General features: G+C 40.7%; 1 protein-coding gene across 1 annotated transcript in view; it reads right to left on the bottom strand.

Annotated features, from left to right (window-relative positions):
* PCOLCE2 (procollagen C-endopeptidase enhancer 2) overlaps nt 1–11,419 on the bottom strand; it is a 42,614-nt gene extending 31,195 nt beyond the window's left edge. Inside the window, exons 1-3 of the mRNA XM_077827273.1 lie at nt 11,303–11,419; nt 8,973–9,081; nt 1,077–1,332 (exon numbers count right to left, since the gene is read on the bottom strand). Coding sequence (XP_077683399.1) covers nt 1,077–1,332; nt 8,973–9,081; nt 11,303–11,385 — 448 coding nt within the window. The 5' untranslated portion in view covers nt 11,386–11,419. The remainder of the gene's footprint in view (nt 1–1,076; nt 1,333–8,972; nt 9,082–11,302) is intronic.
* Nucleotides 11,420–21,750: the final 10,331 nt, after the last annotated feature.

Below are 21,750 nucleotides of genomic sequence, written 5' to 3'. Positions count from 1 at the left end.
CATGGTCCCTGTGCTCCCTTTCTTGGAGAAGGCAATTTGGTAGTGATATGTGTAGCTGAAGATACAGCTCACTTGACATGTTTCTCCAGAGCCACTGCACAGCAATACTCCACAGGGTGTAAGGGTTTTAGAGACCACTGTATAGCATCTGTGCAGCCGCACCATTTTGTGCAACACAACCCTGCTAGTTCCACTGCATTTAGGGCCCTCCATGCCCATGGGGAGGATTTTGTTCATAGTAAAGAAACTAAAAACTGTTTGTGACTGGTATTTTTACTTTGCAGAGACTTTAACATATGCTATAATTTTTCTATAAGATCCATGTTAGCAGTGTCTTAAGATAAACTTTGCTGATCAAAAGATTCTCCCTTGTTCCCAGACTACAAAATTAAAACTATTTTCCCCCTTCGCAAAACTGAGGATGAGAGAAAAGCTTGGAATTGGCATTTTGTGCCTAAGAGGAGTCAATATCCATGACTGAGAATGAAAAGGAAAAAAACTTTATAACTTAACAAAATTGAAGACTTCTTTTTTTAAAGGGCCAGTCTAGGGCTTCATTTCTCCTCCTCCCAGCCCCAAAATAATAAAACGTGTACCAAATACTGTGATTACATTATCCTTGACTATAACACAAGTGTGCAGCATCTTCATTATTGTACCCTTTCAGTACCAAGGATGCAAGGTTCTGGATGTTATAACTTTCAAAGAAGTAGGAAACCTTACTTTAACTTAAAGTACCTTTGGCCTCAAAGTCTAAGTACATTCTATAAATGACAAGTTAATGTTTGCAGTGGTGGCACCAGGCATAAGTAGACTTAGCAGTTGCTTAGGGCCCCCATTGAATATTATCCCCAAAATACCATTCATCTTATTTAACGTGAACTTTTTAACAAGCATATTAGTATGTGATGTGTTGGTATATTTTTTTTTTGGTTTGCAGAAATAATGCAATTAGTATTTTTAGGGGGTGGGTGAAGGGTAAGGTGTGGCCGCAGAAATATTTCTGCTTAGGGCCCTTGATGGGCTAGCACAGCCTCTGAATGTTTGCCTTTAATATTTGCATAGTTGTAAAATACCTCTTTCATGTGGTTCTGCTGCAGAAAACATAGCAATGAATCCATTTCCAGCTGTATTCGCATCTGAAATCATTTGTACCAACATCTTATTGCCATTGGCCACAAGGGCACCTGGTTTGAAAGTACCACAGAACCTGCCGAGGCGTTGTCCATTGGCATGACCATTGTAAACATCCACAAAGTCATATCTGCACAAGTTGTCACTTTCCAAGTCTATGTATCTAAAAGACAGAACTACCACCTTTCCTTCAGGCACCTATAGAAGGGAGAGAGTAATGTATCTTAACAACATAATAATTATCATCACATGACTAGCTGCTCTGGTGCTCTACATAACTGTTGTTTGTGTTTTCAACTGTGCATATTTTCAAGTTTCTTTCCCCCAACTTACCAATCAAATTCTTCATTCAAGTACAGATGAGATGTTGAACAAATAATATGGGATACTCCCTCTCTGTTCCCAGCTCTATCCCTTCCTGTTGCATAGCATCCTTTCTCCAGAATGGTGCTTTGACAAATGTTGATAACTGCTATTCAATATCCATCACATCCCAATTCAACTGCAACTCTAAGGCGCAAGCACATCCTCTGCCAGTGATGTCACATCCATCATTGAACTCATTAATGCAGGGCTAACTAACTGGGTGATAAGAAAAGGAGTACTTGTGGCACCTTAGAGCCTAACAAATTTATTTGAGCATAAGCTTTCGTGAGCTACAGCTCACTTCATCGGATGCAGTCCACTGAATACATCCAATGAAGTGAGCTGTAGCTCACGAAAGCTTATGCTCAAATAAATTTGTTAGTCTTGAAGGTGCCACAAGTACTCCTTTTCTTTTTGCGAATACAGACTAACAAGGCTGCTACTCTGATAACTGGGTGATGTCAGTGCCATCTTTTTAATATGAACCAGTCAATCAATTTTGAGTTTAGTTCACTTGCCTCTCTCATCCTGGTTATCTGTGGCATTCAAGGGTTTATAATAAAGCCTTTCAATTTGTGGGATTTTACATTTTCTAGTAGTAATTTAATAAACACAATATCAATTTAAAAAAGAAAAAGGGAAACTTTATGGCTAATACTGCATAGCTCAAATTAACAACTAGATGGAACCTATTTAGTTCCATGGATGTAGTGGAAATACTTATTTTGATAAAGAATATGTAAAACTACATGTTGGCTACAGAGTTCAAGCAAGCCACTAGTATGTGATGATAGTAAGAGAGCCTTTGGTTATAAGGGTCTAGACACAAGTTACCCTTAACCAAAAAGCAATTTAAAATGTAACTCTCTGGTTCCTGGAACACTAAGGCCTAATGCTGTTTTGCTGCTTTAACAAAAAGCATCTAAAGACTTTGGTTAAATGGAGAATATATTTGGATAGAAATAATTACGTTTAAAACAGACACAGGGAAGCTTTTTAAAAATACACAAAGTGATCTCAATTCAAAACTCAGTACACTTATCCACTTGTCCAGAAAGAAAACACATATTTTTTTTTTTTGGAACCCAAAATGTGCTGGGCACTACACAAAGCAAGGAGACAGTTCCTGCTCCAAAGAGTTTACCATCTAAATTTGAGACATGACATGAGTGGTGGTGATGAACGGTAGGAATTGGATGTGCAGTACTGTTACATAGTTATGCAGGTTAGGCATGTACATATCTGTCGAGTCTTTGGGTTTGTAAGAGCTATAGAAAAATAAGTTGTGTAAGTTGTGAGTGTTTAAGACTGAAAGTTCAGCCTTGGCTTTTATCTGTTGCTGAGTAACAAATATATGTTCTTTGTATACATATATTTAAAGAATGAAAGAACCTATAATACAAGCTTCCTACAAAGGACCTAATACTATACAATAGACTTCTGTCCTGAGCAAGCCCTGTGTAGCTGGCAATTCCCTAGCCCACAGGAAGCCAAGATAACCAGGAGAAAGTTTGCCTCCTGCAGAAGCCCCAAAACAATATCTAACAAAACTCTATAGTACCAAGCTGTGGTGTTGCCTGGGTGGATTAGTGCTCATGCAGATAAATTCTCTGCAGCAAGAGGTGCTTAGGGCAGAACCTCAGAAAGTATCAATTGTCATAGCTCCATTGAAGTTAATGGAATGATGACAATTTACACCATCTGAGAATCGGCCCCAAGGGCTGCCCTATCCACAAATCTCGGGTTGGGAAATCTAAATTCCTACAGCTCTAGAACTCTTGGTAACCTCTTGGCACTGCCACAGGGAAGGGGGTGACACACAAGTCCAGCCTGGCTTAAACAAATGACCTGTGCTTGTGATGCATCAGAGATTAGAACCTGTAACAAAGTAATTAGCAACTAGTGGAAGTTTTAAAAGAGAAAGACCAAAGTTCCTTTTGTTTTAAATCAGTCTCCTAAATAAGTTGAATTTCTATCATTTTAATTTTAGTGACTTTGGGGGAGATTTTCAAAAGCATAAATGACAGGCATCTAATTGCCATTAGTGCCTTTAAAAATCTGCCCATTTATTTTTATCTTGAATGGATAACCACTGTGGGGAAAACAGAAATGTAGCTGACTTTTTCCAGCAGATGGAAATGTAGTCTAGAGGGACTACAGAGTGTTTGATTCTAAACATATATATGTAGTTTAGAGCATAAATGTAACTTATCCACACCTACAGAAGCCCAGAAAGTATAAAGTTTCCAGCATATGCATCTCTCCAGCTCATATTAACTCCTCGACTGAATAACTCAGAGGCACTAAAAGTGGGGGTTGAAGGGGAAGAGGATGCAGGGCACATTTGACATTCTTGATGCACTTCTGTTTTCTAACCGCAATTAATTCACTCAGAATTTCCTTCTTTTTGCCTGTCTGACACACAGCAAAATAAGGTTATTTTTATGGAGGAAGGACTAAGGCACAGGCCTGGGAGTCAGGAGAACCAGGTATTATTTATGACTGTACAAACTCTGTGACCTTGGACAAGTCAATTAACATCCAAATTTGAAACATTTGGCCTTAAAATTAAGAAGATAAATAGAACCATCCTGATTATCAGAGAGGCAAAGCATTAGTGAGTAAAATAATGTAAGCTCTTTGGGGTAGGAACTGCCAATATCTGTGTGTTTGTATTGTGCCTAGAACAAAAGGTCCCAACTCAGTTGGCCTTTAGGGGCAACGACATGTCTTAATCATTTTAGTAGTGGCAGCATTGGTAGTGTGCCCATAGATAAGTTTACCTATGCTTTCCAATATAAGCTGAAGTTTTCAGTCACTTACAACTCTGCCAAAGTTTAACCATATGGACCAAAGTTTTCCTTGATCTCTTTTCGGAGTTATTTTTGAAAATTTCAGCAAAAACAGCAAAGAGTCCTGTGGCACCTTATAGACAGACGTATTGGAGCATAAGCTTTCGTGGGTGAATACCCACTTCGTCAGATGCATGTAGTGGCCCGATGAAGTGGGTATTTACCCACGAAAGCTTATGCTCCAATACGTCTGTTAGTCTATAAGGTGCCACAGGACTCTTTGCTGCTTTTACAGATCCAGACTAACACGGCTACCGCTCTCATACTTGACAGCAAAAACAGTTGTTTCAGAGAATGGGTTTAAGGAAATTAGTCAATGTTTGTGGGTTTCCCCCCCCCAATCATTTCTTTGAGGCGATCTTGCTCTTCCCAGGGTTTAGACTAGGAACTTTAAATTTGGCAGGTGGAAAGTTCTGGAGCCAGAGAGGTGCCTTTTTGCCATCCCTGTGAAAATCCACTCAGATTTGGCTAAATTATAAACCAGCCAGAGCCCTCCCTCCCCCACACACCTTAACCCCCTGCCCCAGCCCGGTGAAAGTGAGTGAGGGTGGGGGAGAGCGAGTGACGGAGGGGGTGAGCGGGGGCGGGGCCTCAGGAAAGGGGCGGGGCAGGAGTGTTTGGTTTTGTGCAATTAGAAAGTTGGCAACCCTAGTCACGAGCTGTTAATGACCCATGAACGGGTCAATATGCTTCCACATTACTGAATCTTTCTTTCTTTTATTTATAGAAGTTTGCAAAGTGAAGCTCTCGAATGTTAGGAAATGCTAGCCTCCTGGGCTATATGCATTATGATAGTCTTTAATTATGTGATTGTATACTATTTGTTCTATATGATTCCTTGCCTCATTCAGTGCATAGGATGGACAATGAATGAGGCAGAAGGATCCAAAAGAAGAGAATGATCTGTAAGGCACTGGACCAGGATCAGGAGAGCTGGATTCTGTTCCTGGCTCTGTCACCGTCTAAGCAATATGAGAGAGACTCTTGTTATACACTTATGCAAAGGAGCAGGAAAAAAGTTGCACAGGCAACATTGATACTGGCATTTTCTCTTAACTTTTCAACCATAGCTTTCTTTTAACTTGTGTTTTTTTTTTTTGTATGTAAAATTATATATATAATATATATAATTTTAAAAGAGTTTGGGAAACTAGTAAAAACCAGGCATTTCTTACGAGAAATCTTGGGTCCTGATCCTGAAAATATTAAAGCACATGTATAACTTCACTTAACTGAGTAATACCACTTATGTTATGCATCAATAAACCGTATTGTCAGGATCAGGCCCCGTTAGTCTGTCTGATCTCTGCAAGCAAAATTCCTATTGTTGTCAAGAGGTGTAGGTATGCCCTTTAGGCTCTGATCCCATGTGGGCATGCCTATGGTCCCACAGAGAGCTTCAATGTAGTCAGTGGGAATCTGTACAGAACAGCAGGCTGGATTGGGGTCTTAGACTGAAAGGTTTGTGACAATTCTGCCTTCCTTATTTTAGTTTCATAAATGGAATTATGTTTTAGGAAAGCTTTTTTGACCTCTCCCCTACTGATCTGAAAAGTGATTCCACACTATTTGTTTTAGCAGGCATTTATGGGGGTTTTTTTGTTTTTGTTTTTTTTTAAGTTATGAAACCTCAATGAGCATATGCATTTCAAGCTCAGAGCCTGATCCAACTCACAGTTACAGGAGTAATCCTTACTCACATGTGTAGTTGTAATCAAGCCATGGGGATAAATAAACGCTGAAGGACTTGACCCTCCATCATCTTAAGGAATTGGTCAACATTTTATTATTTTAATAAAATAATTTTACCAGGTTAAACCAGCTGTTAAGCCATTTGGAAAACAAATCTACAGCATGGTGCCTAACTGAAATACAAACTGTGGAGCAGCACATTCATTTTAAGAATACCTACCAGCTCAGTTCTACAACTGGTCCAGCAGTAGAACTCACAGCATCTGACTCTTTTGAAAACAGTATCTCGTTCTTTGTTGTCCACTAGAATAACCCCATTTTAAAAGCTTGAAAATTAACATGTATTCAAACTTGCCAATGTTTCTTCCACCATTTTCCAAACATCACTTTCTTCCCTGTCTTTCTAATGGAGCAAAACCCAGCAGGACTCAGTTTTGTTTACTTTGGACTAGATTGAGCCTTTGGGCTTGGTCATTGGCCCTAAGTCTGGGGCAGCAAAAAAACTGCAACGCCTCAGAACAAGCTCTGGGCAGGGCTTGTAGCTCAGTCACTATTTCTCCCTGTTTCTCCCTTACTATGTCATGTCTACCTCATTCATGGGGCAGCTCATGCCTATTGCTCCTGGGAAACTCTGCTAGCTGGTGTATTTGGTGGGACAGGACACACAGCCATGGCTCCGCCCACTCCCCATCTTCTTGCTCGCAGAGGGACGCACTGGATGTGCAATTGTTGCTTTTCACTCCCAAGCACCTAGAATTGAAGTCCAGGCAGCTTACTCCCCTGCAGGGCCATGCAATCTCACCCTGTCCTGTTTGTACACCAGAAATTACCACACAAGCACCAGCAGTCCAACTTCCACTCCTCTGTTTTCATATTGTTCTAGCACAGGGAAGGGGCCAGAGAGGAAGGGAAAGTGAGAAAATGGAGGGTAAGGTTAGTACTGGAATTGGGTGCCTGATCAAACTCTCATTCAGATCAACTGGTTGGTGAGAGAAGTTCAAGAGATGTGAGATTCCACTATGCTTCTGTATCTCTGACAGTAATTACCAAAATCCTTCTGATCAAATACTGGGGTCTGGTGTATGGATAGTAGATATCAATAAGCTTGCAATTTCATTAGGCACTTTTTGGCTGGTGTAGCAACCAACTCAATGACTGTCTCTTTAAAAACTGTTCCATTCTTCTTCCCATCCTAAACATAACTATAGTTGCCCAGCTAATAGATCCAGAATTTTTCTGCTAATTAGACATTCTTGACCTGACCCTGAGTGACACTGGGGCAAGTTTACAGTTGTGGAGTGTCCTAATTCTAATGAGGGGAGTGAGAGTGTTTCTGACTCCAAAACGAAAGATTGCCAAAGACAAAAGGACGCATGTATAGCCTCCTGCCACCTCCTCTCCCCTCCACCAATATATATCCCTTGTATATTGTATATCCCAGTAAGTTCCAGCTTACTGCAGCACAAAGAACCATTGGATGTGTCCCCAGAAGTTCTAGCAACACACATGTGGGGGAGTGAAGCACCAATGAGGACCCACTAACTTCACTGTGGTTGCTCACATCCAAGCTAAGCTAATAAGGATGCTCAGAAGCAGTCGCTGATCGCTCAAGTTAATTCTGCAATGAAAACATACCATAGGGACACTCCTTAAATAAAATCAGTTGTGGGTTTTTTTTCTGACTTAGTTAGCAGGAATAGAACTGCCAACAGGACTCTTCAGTGTGTACTTCCTAGCAATCATTTGTAATCTAAGTCTTGTATAAGAACTTTACTTTTGTAATTTTTCAATAATATCAAGATGATGTTTCAAACTTATGAAGAACTGATTTCAAAATTATTTCATGGTACCAACTGCTATTGAAAATCAGCTTTGTTGTTGCTACTCTTGTCTCACAGTCTTATATTATTGCAAATGGAATCCTTGCCAGCCAATCAGATTTCAGGATAGCTAACCAGTAATCATTAGTAAACATTAAAAAAGCAAGTGAGTCTCTCCAGACAGCGAGAAACAAGTTTCTAAATAAAAATGAGGCATACTTCAGATTGTTCTTTTCTAGAAGTTGGGCACTGATTAAAGTCAGCACAAAAAGCTGTTCTCCACCCAAATGCAGCATAATAAAAAGATTAAATCCACATCATTTGTTTGCTCTGACAGTAATTTAAAAACAACTGTCACAAGTTCATTGTCTCTTACTTGCATCAGTGTCTCTATAGCAGCAAGGCTGTATTATCCTGTGATGTCCTATTTCACTACCACTATCCATTCTTTTTTATATATTCTTTAGTGGCAACTTCAAAAGAGAATTTTCAGAGCACTCATTTCCCTCCTTGACCTGAGCCCATATACTAGTACTGACCCCCAGAGGAACTCTCCACTGATGTTCATAGGAGTTGTGCATGTAGCCAGAAGGCAGTGTGTGGCTTTAAGTATGTCTTTGGTAGCATAATTTGTCATCATCATACCTGTGGAAAAGTAAAAAGAGCTTAGTTAAAGCTTCTTTATGAAGTCTCTGGTTTATAACATGTCCAGCGCTGAAGGGATATTCAGTTCTGGCCATTCAGTTTATTAGTGTTTGCTCACTTATTAGCATCATTCATGGATATAATGTGGCTGCTCTGCAAACTCATTTCAGTGTCAAGTATCCTATAACACACATCTCTCTTACCATGTTTTTTAATTTGGGGTATACATTTAAGTTGAGCCTCTATTATGGTGTCTTTAAAAAGTTTCCATGCAGCTTGCAGGGATTTCACTTTTGGCACTGTACCTAATGTAACCCTAAAAAATGTTCCATACAGCTGAAATATGTAAGCCCAACAACTCATTATTAGAGGCATCTGTCATCTAATATAAAATGTTGGCATTATAAAACAGGTAGCTCTTCATTCTTTTCAGAAGTGTTTTTGTGATATTAGAAAGTCTTACTGTGATTTTCCAAGTACATTTGCTGTTTGGAGGGTAAACTCCAGGGAATCCTTCACTCCCAATAAACCCTGACTCTCCAGACAGAATTCCTCCACATGTAAAAGCAGGCCTGGGAATAAAAAAAATACTGCTTAGTTTAGAAATATATATTCCATCAACACTTTTTATAATGCTGAAGATGGAAAGACTATTAACCTGTGTGGTGGGTATGTCAGCTAAATGTTGATACAAAAATGTACAGCAACTTTAAATAAAGGATTGAATAACATTAGCAGATATTTAAATTGTAGTATAGTACAACTTTTAATGCACAAACTGAGGTGTGGCTAGAATTGACAGCTCAGCCCTTAAAAATTTTAGATATAGTGCTGCATGCTGTTATACTTACACAGTTTGTTCAAGTACAAGCTTTGCCCTGTTCATAGTAAACAAAATAGGAGGGGAAAATACCACAACAATTTATATTTCTATAAAGAGCACACTTTCCCAGCAGTCATTAGAAAATGTAAAGTTAGATGTCGTCCCCCCCCCTCCACACCCCATTATCCTCACTCTATTAAAATGACAATTTATTGCAGAATTCTAAAGCAAGCCATCTCATAGATTTTTTTTTTCTATACTGGGAATACCAGGACCCATAATTCACCATCAATGCAACTCCTGTTTGCATCACAGCATCCATTTGGAGCTGCACTGGTGGCAATTATAGATCCTAATTTCCTCTAATGGCGCTGATGGGTAATTAGGCCCTGGCTCAGCGAAGCATGCTTAATGTAAGCACATACTTCATGCTCGAGTACTTTGCCATGGCTGTAAAACTCTCTGAAATTACTGAAAAGGTGATATGTAGAAATGCAAAATCAGTATTAAAAGACAAGAATGTGGCAAACAGCCAAGGTGGTGGGCGTTGTTTTTCTTCCCATGAATCCAGTGCTGGCAAGTTTATTCATCCAAGAAATTATATAACAGGGTGTTTGTTTTTAATTCCAATATCCCCCAAAATAAAAAAAAAATCCCTTTGAAGGTATAACCAGAATCTTTTTTTCAAATTAAATACAAGAAACTGAGACGCTTGGGCTTTTTTTGTACAATGCCAACAAATGCTTGTATGCGTTATTAGAAAAGGACAGAGTTTCCGTGCTCATTTTTTCTCTTTCATAAGAGAAACGTAGAACAGAGGAGACCCTGATTAAGTGAGCTGTAGCTCAGGAAAGCTTCTGCTCAAATAAATTTGTTAGTCTCTAAGGTGCCACAAGTACTCCTTTTCTTCACACTTTGTAATTTGCACAAATAATGCTGATCTTAATGCCCCACTCCTCAGCAAGCATTTTGCTGAGGTGATGTCTCATCAAGATTTTGTTATATTTACTGGTATAGGTCAAGTGTTAGATCCTACTTAAGGCTTTGATTCTGCAGTCAGAACTGCCTGCACAGATCCTGGGTGCCGTGGGGGCATAAATGAACAAAATATATTGCGATGCAGTATCCCTGCTTTTTCCTGTTCTTATCCAGTCACTTAATTTGCAAGGTTCAATTATTGCAATGGGCCTTTCAGTCATTCGTGTGAATTCCGGACGTTTCACTCTCGCTTGTTAATAGTAGAATGGGTTGATTTAGAGGGGAATCCTTTAAGATTAGTGCCCTGGATTCTTGCCCTTCTGAGTCTTCCCTCGCGCACAGGCTCATCCCCTCCCGATGTAACACATGCCAAAGAGAGCCTCGGGTCCCACCTTTCCCCCCCAGCCAGGAGTGGGGGACAGGGGCTTCGGGTCTTTCCTTCTCTGACTGACACCTCTCTCCTCCCGCCTATTCCCACAGGAGACAGAGAAACAGAGTCGCCTTGGACAGAGCCAGCGAGCCCAGCCGCCCCCACCCACCCTGCCTTGGCGCCGTTCTGTGGCGAACAAGATGTTCCCTCCTTCTGCCAGGCAAAGAAGGGGCTGCAGCTCACCCACCCCGCCCGTGGCACCAGGCGAGGCGTGGCCGCCGCAGCCGGACGGGGAGCAGCACAGAGGCTGGCTGGGGAGGCGCCAGCACGGGGCAAAAGCGCGAGGCGGTACCTCAGCGCCCCCTCGTGCTCCTGCCTAGGTGCCTCTGGCGCCCGCCGGGCTCGGACCCGGAGGCGCGAGAGCGGGAGCCGCAGCGCGGGCGAGGGACGGCGGGGGGTAACTGCAGGCTTCAGGAGGAGGCGGTTGAAGGGCAGGCAGGAGTGTAAGGGGTCCGGAGGCAGCGGCAGGGGGCAGAGCTCTGCGTGGCCCAAGTGGCAAAGCAGTGGCTGGAGGGGGCGCCCCCACGAGCCCGGCGGCGCTGCTGGCCCGACGAGCCGTTACCTCAGTTGCGGCGGCTGCTGGCGGGAGAGCTGAGCGGCGGCCAGCAGGAGCCCCAGGCCCCAGGAGCACGCGGCTGGCCTCATCGCGGGCGCCCCGGCTCGCCTCTGCCGAGCGGCGGCTCCTGGGCGGGGGGCTTTTAAAGGCAGGTTGCGGGCTCGGCAGCCTCTCCGCGCGGTCCCCCTGGAGGAGTTTCCCTGGCATCGCGCCGCTCCGCGTGAATATCCCGGTTGTTCTTCCAGGCGAGGGGAGGAGGGAAGAGGCTTCCCCAGCCCAGAGCTACCCCCCGCCCCTTCGCTCAGTGCTTGGAAAACTTCCCTCGCGGCCCAGGGGCAGGAGTCTGCTGCCCAGAGGCTCGGGCAGGAACATGCCGCTCAAAGCCCCTGCAGCCCGGGCTGCGTCTGCCCCCTGCCTGCGCGCTGGCCCCTGGCTCGTGTGGTGGGCTGGCCGCGGAGTCCAGCGGCGGTCGGCAGCGCGCTGGGTGAGTTGGGGGGAGGGAGGTTACTGTGGCGTGTCCAGGGCGAAGATCACCACAGCGCCCTGCTCGGGCCAAGTGTGAAGCCCGGTCCGGGCAACACAAAGCACAGAGCCACTGCTCAAGCGGCTGTAAACATCCAGTTCGGGTGGGGAGTGTTTGTTTAACCGCGAGTCCAGTTCCTTGGGCTTTTTTATTAGTAGCAGCGAAACTGTAACTTTGTGATTCCTCCTTTTCCTCAGGAGCGGTCCTGACACTTACTTCGTTTCAGGGACAGCGGTTCTTTTGTCACAAGAACCTTGTACATGTCAGATCTCAGCTGGCGGATGGAGAAGAAAAATCTTCCCCATCCTTCAAAAACTCAGTTACTGATTGGCAAAGGAGAAATGATTTCCTATAGTGAAGGAGGAATGTGTATTTAAGTTCAGCTCTCAAATTTCACAAGTAATTTGTAACTGTCATGTTTAGTTATGTGGGGCCTGGGGAACTGATCAACCTTACAGTCCTCAACAGAAAATGAGTCTGCTCTGCACAGTCTTGAGAATAATCCTACATAGTATTTACTGTACACACAGATGGACTGCAGTAGTACCTGGACATGCACAAGAAGCCTGAATTAATGTACATTATCAGGAATGTTTTAAAAGGCTACTAATTATCTCAGAGAAACAAATAATTACACCATGTTTGTAATGCAGGGTTTTGCATTTCATAAATGTGGCACACCACACCAATTTTGTTTATACGGAACACAAATAAACTCAGTGTCATCATCTGTACAATTAAGTACAGCTTTGTCAATATTTGTAAAATACTAGTACTGCTTTCAAAAAAATTCTTTAAAATTCTAAGATAAATTAAAAACGTCATTTTGTTTACCAGTGGTAAATATTGACTCGTTAGAATAAGGTAGCATTTAAGATCTGACTGTAACAAGGGTACTCTTTAAGGCCCTGTGGGGACTACTCATCTAGTAAAGTTAAGAACATGTGTAAGTGTTTGTAGAGTAGGAGCCTAAGTTAATTAACTGAGAAAAGTAGTGGAAAAATGAAATCTTAGTAGTATTGTAGCTATTATTTTAAGTTTACCAAGAACCAAATAGTAGTTAAAAACATACATTTTATTTTGAACAATTATTGCAACTAACATAATCTTGAATGTCCTTCATTTAAGATTAATATCCTTAAAATAAATGGATTAAAAAAAACCTCTAGGACAGACTGGACACTAAATAAACACATGGACAAGAGTGAAATGAAATTGCCTGGGCAAGAACCTAGAACTTTACTTGAACAGATATTATTTCTTATGTGAATACTGGTGATAATTTAAGCCTAAAACGTATCCAGTCTTTTATTCATCTACACATAAAGATAACGTTTTAGGCTCACATTAGTGACATTATACAGCACAGACATAGTGTGTCTTGGTACAGCCAACTGCAGACTGGACTGAAAGAAATCAGACAGAACTGCTCTAGTTCAGAAAACTATTCACCAGCTAGTAGGGCAATAATGTAAACCTATTTTATGATTTATTAACTTACTTTGTTATCTGTTAAGCACTTGACATGCTTACATACATACAAAATGCAAATAAAGGAAGTCCCCACCTCAAAGAGCTTACAGTCTAAAAGACAGACAGAGATAAGACTAGATGCACAGGAGACCCCAGGAAGGATCCTATAAACTTAGAATTAAAAAGTAAAATATAAAAAACCTTCTCTCTTTCCTCTAAGGAGCGAATTCTTGGGAGAATTTGAATGGGCAGAGGTGGGAGCCTGCTTCACTGGGACTGAGAGGGTGTGAGGAGTGAGATGCAGCAGAGAAAAACACTAGGCAATGAAAGGGTAGTGATCCTGACACTGGTAGAGTGAATTGGGGTGCGGGGGGACTGATGGGAGATGCAACGGAACAAGATCTGAGCTGTGCAGGGCCTTGGAGACAAGGATAACTTAAAACAGCAGTTAAGAGGTAGTTGATGCAGGGATTCAAAGAAGGAATTGACATGGTTAGCTCAGTGGGTGAGGGAGAAAATGTTAGCAGTTGTATTCTGGGCTGACTTGAGGTGTGTGATATGGGAAACAGGGAGGCCAAACAGGAGGAAGTGAAGACGCCTTGGCCAATAGGCTTGTTTTGGGTAGCTCAAAAGGTTAAATAACTATTATGCATATATTTTTAATTTGGAAGAGACTGCTGGTAAAAGGTGATAGATTGATGCCAGTGAAGGTCGAGGTCTTTGACCAGTTTACAGACCATACATACCACAGGCAACAGTGTAATCTCCATCTCTTCCCTCCACCCAACACACATATCCTTCCCTGGTCCTATCAATGTGTTTCTGAATGCAGAGAAGACCAACCATTTAGGGATGAGAAGGAGGTTCATTCTTCATGTCCATCGAATATTTGGCCTCACTGCTGAATGAGAGGGTGTTGATTATAATGGTGGCTTTTCTGAAGCACACACTTAGGGCCAAATTTTCAAAGACCTCATTGCATGTGTGCCGTGGCAGCAGCAGGCACAACCTTTTCTGCACCCCTCTCAAATTGTGCTGGTTACTATTTTTCAGAAGATCTGTGGGTGTGCACAGGGAAGCTGAAAGTTAGGGCTGATGAGTGTATCCATTCACAGCACAGAGAATTTGAAAAGAGGCTTCAGAATGCTATTTTGAATCCTGCTATTTCTGCACCTCTACTTCTGTCTTTCTTAGGAGAGCAGCATTATTCTCTGCTGCCCTTGGCTCTGTTGGAACACACCCTGTATTATAGGCTGGAAACAAGGCATATAATCTAAAAGAAAACTGCACTTAGTAAATGTAAATAACATTGCAGAAAACAGTTCAACTTTGCAGCAAACAACTCAACTATGAGCAGAAACAGGGACAAGACTGGCTGGTCTCCATCAGCATTAGCAGAAGAAAGAGGAAAAAGAGCTCAGTAAGCAATTGAACATTTTTTAAAGTGTTACCACTCGTATTAATCTTAAACTACTCTGCTAGTGTTTGTTAGTATAGTCTGGAGTTAGCATTCCCATCAGTCTCTTAGAGGCTAGATCTCAGCAGGAGAAAACAGTGGAAGGAACAGTAGTGAACTTTTAGATTGCATGCAAAATATATTAAGTTATTTAGGTTGCAAGGTCAAATGTTTAAGAGTTAGGAAATGCCAGATTTATGCTTGCCCATGCAATCTTAGTTCTGTCCCTTTCTGTGTCTCACCTATGCACTAAATGAGGTAGCGATTCTATGCAAAAATTGTATGTGCTTGTATAATTAAATACCATATCCTAATGCAGACACACAACTTACTTCCTTACTTTCCTTTTCCTTGAAAGTTAACTTCTCTTTAAAGGAAAAATGCAAAAAACCCAAATTCCATTTTATTTAACAACCCTATCCCCATTAGGCATCATTATCAGGGTTGGAACTCTGAACCTTCAGCACTGCAGTAGAACAGTAGCAAGAGATGGCTGCTATCTGAGAGGGGGTTACATTGGTTTGGTATACATTCTTCCTTCTTTGATACTGGCATTGCCAAGGCCTCCTTTCCTCTCCCCTTCAATCATCTCCCTTTCTCTCTACCAGCATTTTTCATAAACAACTGAACAACTTTACAAGAGTAAATGTTTTCCAGTGTCTATCTTCCTGGGCCATGTTTAAACTAGTGGCCTAGGGTTGAAAGAGTGTCTCTCATTACCAAACGTCCAAAGAAGATATTTTATGTAAACAAAATAGGAGACAAGCTTCCAACCCATTGTCTGGCTAGTCTGTCTTTTTTCCCTGAATGTTAAACAATTTTTTGAACTGGAAAACAGCATTTTTTTACTTAAGATGTAACATCATGCTTACAATCAGCTAGATTTTGAAGCAGAATCGGTAATTAATAAATACAATTTTAAAAAGGACCATACAAATAAAAATAGACATTGTTATTCTGTACATTAAATAGATACCATTCCCTAGAAACACCCGCATGGCATATATACACCTGAAAACAGGAGCTGGCTGCTGCTGTGTGTGACATAATGTAGTACTAGAAAACCTGGTTTTGTTCTTATAAACAGGGACACACTGCAGTTCGAGACATTTGGTTTTCAGAGAATTCCAAACAAAGTTGCATGTAACAGTCTTCTTTATATGGAAATATTAACTAATGAATGCTGTTCTCTTACAGACAGTATGAACCTTGTGTTCCTCTATTCCTTGTTTCAGCAGCAATAGGCTGCTGCACTTCGAAGTGAATAGCACTTTGATCAGGAACCCAGCTTTATAAATTTATTGGTCACAGCAGGTCCACTAATCCTGCTATAAACACAGGGTAATGCCATTTCTTAATGGAGAATGGGGATAGTACAAAGTTCAAGTGTAAGTTCCAAACTTCAGATCAGAAGTTCTGCCTTTGCTTTGAAAAGAGCCATCAATATGGTATTCCTATTGCTTTTTCAAAAGGCGTATGGCCTCGTTCTGATCTCTCTGTGTTTTTACACAAACATAACCCCATTGACATCAGGCAAGTTATCCTGATTTGAACTGATGAAAATGTGTTCAGAACAAAGCTCTTTATTTCTGGCCTTAACTTAAGCACCAAGTTTTTTGTTTTTTTCATTACGTCTTACCTCTCTTCTTTCAAGGAACACCAACATTAAAATTGCACTTCTTTCACAAACATTTTTACTTCACATTGTTCCAAGTCAGTTGTTGACTTTGTGCATTTGACCCAGAGGAAGAGATTGAGGGCTAATACTGCTTTATTGCTTGATAACTTGGGTGCTATCATATAAATACTAATAATTTGTAAACCTTCCTAAGACAAAAGAAGTCCAAGAAGTATCAAATGATATGCATGTTTACCAGGATGTTTTAAGATTGTCAGGATTCATGTTGTGTAGTGCACAGATATTTCATTATAGGCCAGGTTTCATATAAGACTGTACCAACATTTTCTAATGGACTTTCAAGAGTCCATTACCTGGTAGCATGAATGTATAATTACAGAGTCCCACAGAGGGTAACAAAATTGCTAAGGTAATGGATTCTGTGGGATCTTCTAAGAGTCATAATAACAAACTATTTATCCAAAGGCTTCAGCACTGCAAATTAAAGATATCGGTCCAAAGAAAATAGTCAAGACACAAAAGAAACATCTGCACAAAGCTCTGGAGTTGAAGGCCATAAGATTAGAAAACCAGAAACATATTAATGTTGTCACTGATGTCAGACAATCTTACAGCTGTCTCATACATCAACAAGCAGGGAGGAACCAGGAGCTTCAGTCTCAATAGGATAGCATTAGAGTTCCAGCATTGGGCAGGGCATCCTCAACTGTCAATAAAAGGTTTCAGAGTAGCAGCCGTGTTAGTCTGTATTCGCAAAAAGAAAAGGAGTACTTGTGGCACCCTAGAGACTAACAAATTTATTTGCGCGTAAGCATCCGATGAAGTGAGCTGTAGCTCACGAAAGCTTATGCTCAAATAAATTTGTTAGTCTCTAAGATGCCACAAGTACTCCTTTTCTTTTTGTCAGTAAAAGCCATTCACAACAAGGGAGCACGAAAAATAAAGACAGATTGTCTCAGCAATCAATCGGTATTCCAGGCCAAATTCAGCATGAATTGGCAAGTATTCAAGTAGATTAATATTATGGATGGAAATTCCAAAAAGCTGGATCCATTTGCCTTGGCAGAGAAGATTATTAATCATTCTTTGCCTCAGGGAAAGAAATAGGAAGGGAGCAGTAAAGATATCCTGTCACAGAAATGTTCAAAAAATCTGTTTTATTTTTGTTCATGAGAAGTAAAATCATCTTCAGGAGAGATATGGAAGAGAACCATCCTTGGATCCATTCGCATCAAGCAAAGTCAGAAAAGTTGTTGAAGGATATATCAATAAACTTCAGAAATATTATAGTTGAGCCTGGCTTAAACAATTGACATCTTTGGGCAAGGTACAGAAAAATAGTTTATTTTAAACTATTCCTTTTATGTACTCTGCTAACAAAGGCATAGTCCTGCTGGAGGTAGCAGATATCTGCCTGACACTCTTCATATATTTATACATTATAGTGTACACTTTCCCTACATTTCCACTGACTGAAAGAACACAAGGGAGGGAAGATGTCACTAAATGTTCATCCACATGTAGTCAAAATAAAGTGAAGTACAGTTAGGAAAACAGAAAAGGAGTACTTGTGGCACCTTAGAGACTAACCAATTTATTTGAGCATAAGCTGAAGTGAGCTACAGCTCACTTCATCGGATGCATACTGTGGAAACTGCAGAAGACATTATATACACAGAGACCATGAAACAATACCTCCTCCCACCCCACTCTCCTGCTGGTAATAGCTTAACTAAATTGATCACTCTCCTTACAATGTGTATGATAATCAAGTTGGGCCATTTCCAAGACACGCTATCTTACAACAAAAAAACTTCAAATCCAGACTCCAGCGAGAAACTGCTGAATTGGAATTCATTTGCAAATTGGATACTATTAATTTAGGCTTAAACAGAGACTGGGAGTGGCTATTTCCCCTTGTTTTTTCCTACCCTCCCCTCCCCCCAGACGTTCTGGTTAAACTTGGATTTATGCTGGAAATGGCCCACCTTGATTATCATGCACATTGTAGGGAGAGTGGTCACTTTGGATGGGCTGTTACCAGCAGGAGAGTGAGTTTGTGTGTGTGTGTGTGTTTTTGGGGGGAGAAAACCTGGATTTGTGCTGGAAATGGCCCACCTTGATTATCATACACATTGTAAGGAGAGTGATCACTTTAGATAAGCTATTACCAGCAGGAGAGTGGGGTGGGAGGAGGTATTGTTTCATGGTCTCTGTGTATATAATGTCTTCTGCAGTTTCCACAGTATGCGTCCGATGAAGTGAGCTGTAGCTCACTTCAGCTTATGCTCAAATAAATTGGTTAGTCTCTAAGGTGCCACAAGTACTCCTTTTCTTTTTGCGAATACAGACTAACACGGCTTTTACTCTGAAACCTGTCAATTAGGAAAAAGCAAGCTAATAATTCTTGGGGGAAAAAGAGCTCTCTATATGTAATGGGAATGAGAAACTTGGGTAATAGTAATGCTGAAAAATATGCACAGATAATATGAAGATGCTTGGGACCATGTAAGTCCTTAGAAAAAAGGATATGGGGTGAGAGTGGACAGTGTATTGGGCTCTAGTTTACACTGTGATGTGAAAGTAAAGGACAATGCAATTTGGGGTTGTATACACAGATGCATTAAATAGTGGAGTAGAGAAAGAATGCTTCCTCTTTCTATGGTCCAATTACAATTGGATTATTGCATTCAGTTCTGGACACCACATTATAGTTTCCCAAGGCCAGTTTTAAAAGCCCCATCGCTTCTGACTTGGAAAACTGTACTGAACCAAATCTAATAAATGTGCAAAAAGGGGCAATTGTGTAGCTTCTATGAGTGTATCATTAGGAGAAATGGACATACATTGGTCTCAGAGAAAAAGACATTTAATAGGAAATTTTCCTATTACTACACTGGCACAATAGCACCTTAATGTGTAATACTACTGAGCTAACTAATAAAATATGGTGTTGTGCAATAAAGTTGCTAATTGATTACTGCAGAACACTTTTCAAAGGCAATATGAATAAGCAGTCATTTAGCTCCTCAGAAAGCCACTACAATATAGCAAAATCTCAAAATGCAGCAGTAGCAATTGGAGAATTTCTGTAACTCATTCTGATCTTTTTATCTTTTCTAAAGGAGGAAAAAAATCTCTGTGCTATTCATATGACACAGGAGTTTTTTTAGGGATTTTAAATATCTTTATAGATCAGATCATATGACTTTTTTTGTTATCCTAAAGTGATTGACGACAACTTTCAGTTCCCACACAGTAAATGATTACAGATATGGCAAAATGCAGAATTGTATCCTGTTCTCAGTTACACCTATACAACACTGGCTGGAATTTGATCTTATACCAGTTTTACACTTTGCACTACACGCACTGTCACTATTAACACTGGTGTAAGTGAGAATGGAATCAAATCCCTTCTGAAATTATTCCAGTTCAGTATTCCTAATATTGTTCCAAAACATTTCCTTTATTTTAATTTATAAACCCATAGATGTAACAGAGAACCGTGTGGTCTAATTGGCCCTCCAAAGAATCTGCTTTGATAAAAACATTTCCTAGGGTGGGGGAATACTTTAAGAAACTTTAGTTCATCTAACTATAAAATATCCTTTTTCTCCTGGGATTACAGCACACCTCTATAACAAAACCACAGTCAGCTGAAAACAAATATAATGACTTGCGGGTGAAGAGGGCAATGAGAAGCAAACCCTTCGCAAAATACTGGTATGTAATAAGAAGACTTCCTCTACATTGAGAAGAGATGGAAAACCACAAAGACTCTACCATGATCCAAGACCTTTCCTGCAACTTGGCTTCTCTGTTGAAATGGAAGGTGCTGACTCAATTGAATTTATAACCCAGGAATCATACATCTGAATGATATGGGGGAAGCCATATCTGAAAGGTTCATTCCCACAAAATTAAGTCCCGAACCTGGGAAAAATGTCTGTCCCTTCATTGTAATGTTAGCTGCTGCTGTTGAAGATAGATTAGTCTGGGGAGAAAAAGTTATACAAGCATTTTGAAAAGGAAGACATAGATGCAGCCATCCTCTATCGGGTACAATCTAACATTTGACCCTACATTGTATGTGCTGTTCAGGCTATCAATCCCCCGAATCCCTTCATTGGCTCCCCATTGTTCACTTTTAAAATTTAGGGCATGGGGAGGGAAGGGGAACCTTGCACCAGGACTGGACAGCTCTGAATCAGGGAATTGCATCTGGCTTCCTGTGGTCTTCCCCCTCTCTAAATGCAGTTTGAATGGAATGCAGAATCTGGGCCAAACGGTTTCACCAGTGGCTAAAACTCAGCTATCTGCTATGTGTGCTACAGTAGTAGATTTAAATTTTTTAAATACAAAATGACTGGCATGGGAGATGCACACATACATTCAAAGGCAGAATTTTTAGCCTTTAGCACAAAATTATGTATTTTAAACACCTGGAATCTATTATGTTGCTGTTTAATGAATTTCACAGAACCATCGTTACTTATTGTTTAAAGGAATATGATTGTCAGTACCAAATCCATTGCTGTACTGCAGAGTAAGTCACACATAAATACATGCAAAAAAATTAGATTCTTAAAAAAAAAAAAACTTTTCTGGCAGAGGGAAAATGCTTGTTCTGTTATCGCTAAGGCTATTTGATAGGCAGAACTGTAGACTGCATGAAATCTGTGGAGAAGTCCAACAAGTCAAATTCATGAACTCCCATGAAGTAGCACATTTGCTTCAAAAACTGTGATCAGCATAAAGACTATAAAATATTAGAGAAACTACCGTGTATGTTAAAAATTAGACCTGTTATTACATGACATGATTGTGTTTCTAAAGTTGCATCTGAAGAAGTTTGGTTAATTATAATGCCTTTATACCCCAACATATTTACAGTTGGCAGTAACAATCCTGTTGTACAAATTGCAGAACTTTACTTTTGGAAAGAGTTGTATCGGACCCGTTGTATCCAATATCAAATTAAATTTGTCATTGTATGTGTATTCCAAGAGTTTCACTTATTTTAATTTTACAAAGATCTGTAGTTTATTTTAATTTTATGAATCTATGGGGAAATCATTCACCATCAACAACAAACAAAAGTTGGCTCAATTTAATATTGTTTTATAAAGTTCAGCATTAACTTTAATGCTCCTAAACTATGCTGACATTACAGTTTTGGACCCAGTCAATTGCAGTGGAAGATCCTCCACACTCCATGCCAACATACTTCAACCCATGTTTGTGGGTGAAGGGGCGAGTCAGGCTCTAGGTCCATTCAGTCTTTGGTCTCAGTGCAGAGATTGCAAACAAGGTTTTCTTTAGTGCCAGCTGTGATATGGAAACTTGTGCTCCAGGAACTG

The sequence above is a fragment of the Eretmochelys imbricata genome, chromosome 9 (genome assembly GCF_965152235.1).
Source record: "Eretmochelys imbricata isolate rEreImb1 chromosome 9, rEreImb1.hap1, whole genome shotgun sequence".
Classification (NCBI taxonomy): Eukaryota; Metazoa; Chordata; order Testudines; family Cheloniidae; genus Eretmochelys; species Eretmochelys imbricata.
This window is presented reverse-complemented; position numbering and strand designations above follow the sequence as displayed.